The sequence below is a fragment of the Solanum lycopersicum genome, chromosome 6 (genome assembly GCF_036512215.1).
Source record: "Solanum lycopersicum chromosome 6, SLM_r2.1".
Taxonomy (NCBI): Eukaryota; Viridiplantae; Streptophyta; class Magnoliopsida; order Solanales; family Solanaceae; genus Solanum; species Solanum lycopersicum.
Genome location: NC_090805.1, coordinates 39,887,541 through 39,896,619, shown reverse-complemented (window position 1 = coordinate 39,896,619; position 9,079 = coordinate 39,887,541). Strand labels below are relative to the sequence as shown.

General features: G+C 35.3%; 2 protein-coding genes across 3 annotated transcripts; one reads left to right on the top strand and one right to left on the bottom strand.

Annotated features, from left to right (window-relative positions):
- The first annotated feature begins 295 nt into the window (after window positions 1-295).
- Window positions 296-5,218, top strand: LOC101266831 (E3 ubiquitin-protein ligase MIEL1). Of its 2 annotated transcripts, XR_011221766.1 has the most exons (13): window positions 296-553; window positions 787-874; window positions 977-1,033; window positions 1,117-1,149; window positions 1,239-1,316; window positions 1,456-1,499; window positions 1,586-1,626; window positions 2,994-3,076; window positions 3,161-3,252; window positions 3,353-3,422; window positions 4,049-4,090; window positions 4,349-4,529; window positions 4,897-5,218. XR_011221766.1 is itself a non-coding variant. In XM_004241020.4 (12 exons), the coding sequence occupies exons 1-12, from the start codon at window positions 504-506 to the stop codon at window positions 4,472-4,474; spliced, it is 804 nt and encodes a 267-aa protein (XP_004241068.1). In that variant the 5' UTR covers window positions 296-503; the 3' UTR covers window positions 4,475-4,884. The 2 variants fall into 2 exon arrangements, 1 of the variants encoding a protein (XP_004241068.1); XM_004241020.4 differs by lacking the exon at window positions 4,897-5,218 and having other exon boundaries at window positions 4,349-4,884.
- Window positions 5,219-5,381: 163 nt separating this feature from the next.
- Window positions 5,382-8,768, bottom strand: LOC101266524 (uncharacterized). The gene is made up of 9 exons (XM_004241019.5): window positions 8,476-8,768; window positions 7,698-7,810; window positions 7,281-7,453; window positions 6,704-6,797; window positions 6,358-6,468; window positions 6,176-6,265; window positions 5,975-6,060; window positions 5,825-5,889; window positions 5,382-5,738 (listed from the first exon to the last, which is right to left on the bottom strand). Exons 1-9 carry the CDS (start codon window positions 8,516-8,518, stop codon window positions 5,629-5,631), a joined length of 885 nt encoding a protein of 294 aa, XP_004241067.1. The 5' UTR covers window positions 8,519-8,768; the 3' UTR covers window positions 5,382-5,628.
- Window positions 8,769-9,079: the final 311 nt, after the last annotated feature.

The following is a 9,079-nucleotide window of genomic DNA, read 5'->3' as shown; positions in this document are numbered from 1 at the left end:
GATTCTTTAAAATTACAAATATATCTAAAAACAATTTAATGAAATATAATTCATTCTATTTTTTATTAAAATTTAAATTTAATTGAAGTTCTATCTCTAATTTTTCTTATTATATATAAAAGTTTTGATATTGTCTTTTTGATCAGTAACATAAATTGTGAAGAGATTTTCATTAAATGTAACTAGTTTTAAAAATATTGCATCATCTAAATAATTTAATATATTTATTTATAAAAATCAAAATAGATAATTTGAGACGGAGTATATATATCCTTATTTATTTCCATATATGGTATAAGTATTAACCACTCTTATCGTTGCAATATCCTAATGGGGTATGGCTGCATATAAAGATCGTTTGTCCCCTTATTATAACGAAATGTCATATTCACTTTGATTGAATTTTGGGTTTTCAGCCCATTCCCCTTTGTCTCCTCAGCCCTCCTCCCTCGGCTATCTTGGTCCCCGGGGGTGGTGGGTGTACTTTGTTTCCCTGCAAAAATATGGAAGGCTCCTGCAATGAACGCCTTTATTTTGGCAAAATGGGTTATGGGTATGGAAAAATAACGTATATTTATGTATTTTTTATTTATGTGTTCGGATTTAGGATAATGTGCATCTTAACTGTTGGATTAGTGAACTAAATGATGAAATGCCTTATTTAGCTGGTGGGTTTACTTTGATTTTATGTTTTGTTATGTGGGGTTATCTGAATAAGCTTCAAGATTGAAACTTTGTTAGTGTATGATTGGGATTTTAATTAATTGATTTGTGGGTATGTGATAGATGTGAGCACTATAGGAGAAGATGCAGGATTAGGGCGCCTTGCTGTAATGAGGTCTTTGATTGTCGTCATTGTCACAATGAAGCAACGGTAACTTTGTTAAAAGAATTCCCCTTTCATGATCTTGAAGTTACTCACTGTTAATTGTTGTGTTATCAATCTGATGACGATTTGTTGTGTTTGTTTGATTAGAGTTTGTTGCGCAATATATATGATCGGCATGAACTGGTTCGACATGATGTAAAGCAGGTACTGTTTTGGGGATTATTATTCTTTTTGGTATTATGGTTTACAAGTTCTTACATGAAGTATGGGTTGTTTTGGTATATCAGGTCATTTGCTCAGTTTGTGATACAGAACAGCCAGTAAGTGTCCCTTTATTTGGATTTGATTTTTTTCTTGGTTGGTGATATACGGAATCAAGTCTCTGATGTCTTTCTTTGTTTCAATTTAGGTTGCTCATGTTTGTACAAATTGTGGTGTAAATATGGGAGAATACTTCTGTGAAGTGTGCAAATTCTATGACGATGATGTAATCATACGATGCTTCTGCCGGATGAGATTCATTCATTGCCTCTAGCTTCATATAAGCCCAATGTCCTTTGTTCTTTAGGATCTAGACACTTTTATCTTGTATCAATGTATTTATTTTTATAACTCCATTTTTACAGACAGAAAAAGAGCAGTTTCATTGTGATGATTGTGGAATCTGCAGGTTAGTATACACATTGTATTGGTAGCTTTCCGAGAAGACTTTGGTGCTTCTGAAGTCTGCTAATTAGAATATATTTTTTTGTGTAGAGTCGGTGGCCATCAGAACTTTTTTCACTGCAAGAAGTGTGGTGCGCATTACAATTTCCTATTATTATATTTGAGACTCCATGGAAACTGCTCTCTTTTTCTTAAGTTTGTTATTTGTTACTTTAATTTTTCTTTGTTTGCTAAACTGTGAATGCATTGGTGATTCTGTACTATGGGACTCTATTGGATTTCTGATCCTTTAAAATATTCTTCTATTTTTTTCCTGTTGTCGACTTGTCTTCTATAGGACCGAAGAAAGAATTTACTATTTACTAACATCAATTGGGCAGTATATAGATACGTTCTCCTTTGGTTACATCGTAGTCTTAAAGACATACAAGATATGGATACTTCAATCCTGTTTCTTGATTACAAAATATGTTTGTATATTACAAGCATGGAACTTTCTTTTTTACTTTATTGTTTACGTACTTGTAAATTATCACAGTCAGTACAAAGATATTATTTACACATTCTATTCTAGTTGTAAACACAGTTGTACATTCATGGTTCATCGGTCTTATATAGATGTACTCCTTTTTGTTTGTTGTTGTTGCCCTTTTCTCCCTTTCAAAATGTGGAATATTGGAGTTCTGTCCAGTATTTCCTAGAGTTCTTATTCTGAAACTTCATCTAAGTGTGTTTGAGTGGTTGAAGCTTCCTGCTTTCTCATGCCACTGGTTAATTAGTTGGTTGGCAAACCTAGCAGAACAGTTACCAGCTTTTCAAGTTCTTTCCTCTTGCTTATAGCTGCCAAATGGGCCAGGCTGGTCCACTTAAACCCGAATCAGACTGGACCACTTAAGACCAAAAGGGGCCAGGCTTAAGGGGAAGGGTTACGGGTGCAGGAGGGGCTGGCTGGACCAGTTTTGGCCCCTAACTAGATTTTTTAATTTTTCTTTGAACACACTAGCAATTAGCACATTCTATTAAAAATATATAGTAGTTCGAAGTTATACTTGAACAAATTTAAAGCTTAAAAATGTGAGTTTTTTTTAAAAAAAATAATTTTGATCCTTTTGTATTTAACATGTAGAGTTAAATTTGAAGTAAAAGGGAAAATGTCAGGCTCACTTAAAGGGGTCGTGGGGTGGGCTGGTCTCACTAATGTTCCCCAAAACCCGCCCCCAGCCTGTCCTCCTTATCCAGCATCTGACTGCCCCTACCCCGAACCCATGTCCCCCTTCTCCTTGGTTCGTCACAGACTGGACTGTCCTTGTTGACAGACATACTCTTGCTAAGTTGGGAAATTTTCCAAATAAACTGAATATCTTACTTTCTTCCTTCTCTTTTTGATATACATCCTCTCAACAGTAGACATTCATACTATGTTGTGACATCTTCTATCTCTATCATTTCATTGCCGAAAATGTTGTAGCTTCTTCACCTTATCTTGTTCATTCTGTAGGCTCTTGCTATTCAGTTAATTTACGTAATAACCACTCGTGTGTGGAGAACTCCATGCGGCATCATTGTCCCATTTGTTATGAGGTATTGTATATGAAGTGTTATACCTTGCTGTGGATCCTGCCACCAATTATTTTAATTCATGCTGCGATAATTTTTGAAATGCAGTATCTCTTTGATTCTCTTAAAGACACAACAGTAATGAAATGTGGTCACACAATGCACACTGAGTGCTACCACGAGATGATAAAACGTGACAAGTAATCACTTAATCTTATATATTTATGCTGTTTGTTTGGTTCTTACTACATAAAAGGGTAAAAATTATGTTAGCTGACTATCATTCTATCTGGAACTCAGATGCTGCTGCCCCATATGTTCCAAATCAGTCATAGATATGTCGAGAGTTTGGAGAAGAATGGATGAGGAGGTATGTTTTTCTAACTGGTGCAAATAAAACTCTAGGAGGAGTCCAATTTCCAGAGGATGCATATTATCATGTAAAAGATTTCCATGCTTAAGAAACTTGTGCATGGTTGATTACCTCTTAAGCTGCTAAATTAATTGCTGTTACTTCTGAAGGGATCAAACTTATATAGTACGTAGAACGTTAGTTTTGCATTTTTAACTGTACGAGGTTGGTCTGGGTCCAATTTTTTGAGGATGCAGTCTCATCGTAGAAATTCTCTGCATACTTGAAAGCTTAGGGAAGGTTGATTACTTTTCCTACACATATTTCAAAATTCTCTGCATACTCAATTGTTCTGCTACTTCTGAAATTATTTATGTTCTTTCTACATTAGTTGTTCTTGCCGGGCACTCCTTCATGTCAATGGCCTTGTTTACTTTGTGAACTTAGCAACATTTTCATCTCAGGCTAGACATGCTGTTTCCGTTACATTGCAGTTTCACTTTAAAATGAGGATTCTGCGAACTTAAAACTTTTAAATTAACTTAGCTTTTGCTTAAATTTTATTTTTGGAACTTGTTTTCAAGAATCGTATACTACCAAGTTGAACTCATATTCTCCCTAAACTTCAAAATCTTCTTTTCCAGATTGAAGAAACAATCATGCCTGAAGGTCTCCGAGACAAGAAGGTATCATGCTTTTTTTCTTTATCCCATATTTTTGGCGCCGAACTGTTTAAGGTTCTGCTCTGTAGTACCTCAAAGAGATTTTTTAACTTCAATGAAGATATGATAAATGCAGAATTTTTGACTGATTCTTAGATTTATATATTAGAAATAATTGAAGTCCAAGCTGAACCACCTTACATTTCAATCTTTGTAATCTTTGGCACATCTTTGCTTCATACATTAACTATGCTTAACCCATCTAACTTGATAAATCTGCAGGTTTGGATTCTATGTAATGACTGTAATGATACAACCGAAGTATTCTTCCACATTATCGGGCAGAAATGCCGACACTGTGAATCATACAACACCCGCATGATTGCATCTCCAGTTCTTCCTCAATAACAATTTTCTTAATGGAAAAAACACTGATTGTTGCATGCTGGAACCCGGTGGGCAGGTAACAAGAGAATGATTTATGGTGTGATCTTCACCAAATGTGATTCTTTTTTCAATCCTTTCTACATGATTTCCCGCCTTTGCAACACAACTCAACTTGCATAGCGGATGCATTTATCATATTATTCTTTCTTCAATGATTTGGAGTAGAAATCCAACTGATCTGATACACCATATAGAATGCATAATTATTGTATCAGAACAAAGTACATTGTAGTGCTATTGTGTTAAGATTGCCAAGTGGATGAAGGTATTACAATTCATATATTTCGAACCCCGAAAGGGCTTGCTGTAACATGCACAAGATTTATAATCACTGTAAATATGTAGTATATAAAAGGAGCTTTTTGGTTGTACACATGTTTCAGGCCCTTTAAAGATCTTGCATTGTCTTATAGCTGATGTTTGCTGACAAGATGATAAAAATCAGACTGTGCTAAGTATACACACCCAAATTACATCAAATTACAATGGTTAAGTGATTAAATGAAGTGAAAATGAATGTTAATTAACCATGGATAAGTGAGAAATATTGCATATGCATATGCAAACAGAGTATATGTATTTATTGATTTGGTGCAAATACCACGTGCTTGTAAATTTTTATCATGATAACATTGTCGAGTGTCATTTTAAATGTACATCAAAAGGTTTGGAATGAAATTTTATATGTTATTTGCAAATTGCAAATGGTTGTAAATGTGATGACTATGGTATTTGTTCCACTTCGTTTAATTCATCAACAAGACCACTATTTTTATATGATCAATGAAACAGGGGAGAAAAGCGTAATACTAATTCATTTCCTTTAATTTCCATTTAGAGGTTTCGAATTCGAGCTGTAGGAACGCAATTGAGGTTTCAAATTCAAGTTATAGGAATAAAAAAAAGTGCAGTAGAGGCTGTACACAGATACCAATCTCATAATGTGCTATATATACTAGTCACAGATTGTAGCTAAATACACGCAGAAAAAAAGGGTCCTGTAGTTTTAGTATAAATATGATAGCAGCATAATGCATGCTGCATCAAAAAGTAACTGTGAAAATGGATGTCCTATGTACTCCAATTATTCGAAGAGGTTATAGATGTAGCAGCAATTATTCTGAAACTCCAAGGAACTGAGCAAAGCTTGGATATTTGGGCTCCCATCCTAGTTCAGCACGAGTCTTTGAGTTGTTTAACTTCTTCCCTAAAGGATCACTAGTTCCTGAGAGAAATTATACATAACCGTTTCATGCATGACTCTTTAGGCAAATAAGAGTAACTATAAAGCCAAAGGATAGAATCAGTTACCTGTGAAACCCTCAAATTTCTTATCAAACTTGCCACTTTTCTCGACTAAGTCCATCACCTCCTGCCTGCAATGAGCACAAGGTAATACAACATAGGTCTGAATATCTTAATTACTTGAACCAAACACGGAGAGTATTTAATTGGAATGACCTGGATACAGGGTGGTTGTCACAGCCCAAAAAGATCCGACCACGAAGTCTCTTCTTCAAGATGGTAACTGACAATGAAGCTGCATCCTGTTGGAAAGACAGGCCAAAACATCAATATTGCTGTAATTATACAAGCATGAAAAGCACAACAAAAGGGGAACCTCCGGACTGAACATGATGTAAAAGATAAATGCATAGTCACCTCATAATGAATAAGATTGAGGATGTGGTCAGGGCGAATATCACAGCTCCCTTTATGTAACCAGTATATATGTGCACCTCTATCTGCTTTGTGTTAATGGTTAAGGTAGGCACATAAACAATAAAGATCTAATAGCTCCACAGATAGGATCTATGTCAACTGAAGCACGTTTCAAAGGATATATAAAGGCCAGCCAATCTAACTACACAGCCATCAAAGTCCAGTGCTACTTTCTCTGCCTTGAGAAGTACATCGGTTCTAGGACTCCTCCCAATTGGAACTACAGGGCCATCCTATACATTGACATAGAAACGATGTTCAGCCAAAAAAAAGAAAAAACGAATACCTCTGGAATACACATGACTCGTTCTATCAAGTTATAAGCTTCATAAATTAAAATGCATTAGTTCCTCTACAAAGGCAATTCAAAACACTACATCTTAATGTTTAATACATAACATCCCACCTTGAGTTAATCAATCAGAACAAGAAACTGTTACTTGAATAATGTTCTATAAGATTTAGCACCTCATTTATTGCTCCATTGTCAAAGCAGTCATATGGTGCAGAGCTTGAAGTAAATAGGAAGGAACCTTCACCATTCCAATTTAATGCAGCCTCCCTGCTCATTTCACATGCAAAAGAGAACTTAATTACTGGTGGATTGAGCTTTTATATTAAAACCACATTAAATGATCAACTTGATCAACATCACCTAATCAAGTCAGAAGACGAAAAGCAAAAAGGCTGAGTAACTCGTACTAATGAAGAAATCTATTTGAAAAGAGATACTTATAAATTCCATAATAAAAGCGGTTTTGTCTCTAAACCCTATGACATGCAACACAACTTAATACCAAGTATATATAGTTCACCAAATAATATTACCCTTTTAGCAAAAAACCAGAAACACAGACACGGTTTTGCTCATTAGTGAACCATGAATTACCACAGTTTCTGATGTTCATCAAGAAACTATCCACCTTGTTATTGTTTCTTACAAGAAAGATTTTGATATCAGCATGACTAGTACTCCCCAGAAAAAATGAAATTTGATATCAAATGATGCCATTATAGATAGGGACTTGACCAATTATTAACCTACCTAATATCACCAGCATAGTCATCAGTCTGAGATGGAGGAGCACAGAATATAACATAAGGGAACTTGTAAGTCAGCTTGGTTTGTCTGGAACATGGATTAATTCCCATTTTAATCAGTTCATCATGGTGATTGGTGGTCACTGTCTGCCCATATATCTGACAGCCTGGGTATTCCTGCCACATTAAAGTATTCAAAACTCTTATCATCAAATTTCAAAAAGCACATTCCATAAGCAGCACAGAAATTCACTAGTTCGTTACAGTTACAAGGCGAGAGTCTCATGCTCTAAATACAATATATGCTTCCAACACCGATTCAACTTAAAAACAACAGGAAGTGGTTGGCTATGATCATGCTATTTTTGAACTGGAATACACAAACAGAAAACTTATGGTCCTTCTTTTAAAAGAACAATACCTCTCTCCATTTTTCAGCCACTAAACGACCAAGCACACCAGGTCCAACAATCAGCAGGTCGTTCGCTCCAATGTTACCCCTAGATGAAGCCCCCAATTCTTCACTTGGAGCATCTTCAATAACCAATAAGTCAGACAACATCAATCAAACTAGAGAAGACAATTTCAGAAAGAGATGCATATATTTTAGGACTTAGGAGTAAAGCATGAAACATTCTTCCTAAACATAAAGCCATCAGCATTTGAATTCAATTGTATAACTTTAGATTGCCAACAACTTATTTTGCCCAAAATATAAAAGCAGCCCGGTGCACAAAACATCCGGTAATCAAAGGGCCGGAGCCAAGGGATGTAATGTAGTCTATCCTAATGCAAACATTACTGAGGAGACAACTATATTTTGCATTAATTCCTTTCAACAAAACTAAGTCATTCTATAAGACTTGATCTAATTAGCAGAATAACAGCCTGTAAATATCTGAATGACGCACTTCAATGATGATCGCTGGAGGCACTGTTTTAAAATACTCGCAATTAGTTCGATCGGATTGCTAAGAAAGTAATCGAATATCCTCAGAATTTAGTAATCTAATGGTATCAAATACATCGAAATAGCCGTCAGTGACATCACTCATCAGCAAGTAGATGTGCAAATGAAACTCAATCGCATAAACAAAAAAGTAGAAGCAACAGTTAGTTGTTTTCGGTACTAAAATCAAGAGCTGATCAGCTAATTAGTAGTTTCAAATCGTAGTTCGATACAGTAGCGATTGGAGTACCAATGGCAGAGTAAGCGTTGACTTGGAGAGAATTGGCGGACATTGTTGGTGATGAATGCTTCAGGAGAGCGCAAGTTGAGAGGTTGTAAGGGAAAAAAAGTGAGGTTGAAGTTGGAGGTTTGAAGATGGCAGCCAATTCTGGTAGCAAAAGCAGTAGTAATAAAAGTAATGGTGCCCATGATGGATAATCGAGAGGAGATGATATTACTGTTCATAGCAAAATCAACTTTCTTTTAATGGGCCTCCACTCTTTCACTTGGGCTACGCTACCCATGTTACACTTCCACCTAATTGAAATCGGGAAAATTACGTGGTTAGAGCAAACTTATACTATTTAATACATATCATAGGTATAGTTTAGAGTTTTTGGTCAAAAACATCGTTAAACTATATCCAAAAATTAAACTACGTATTATTCTTAGCAGAAAACATCCTTCAAATATTTAAAAGTTAACAATTTTCATTCTTCAATTAAATATTGTCAAAAAACTAAAGGATCCTATAAAAACATGAGTAGTTCACATGACTATCAACAAAAGTTTTCCTGCATAGTTTCATTACCTGCTCTAAGAAGTTCCTAAAAAATTATTTAAAATCTTAGACA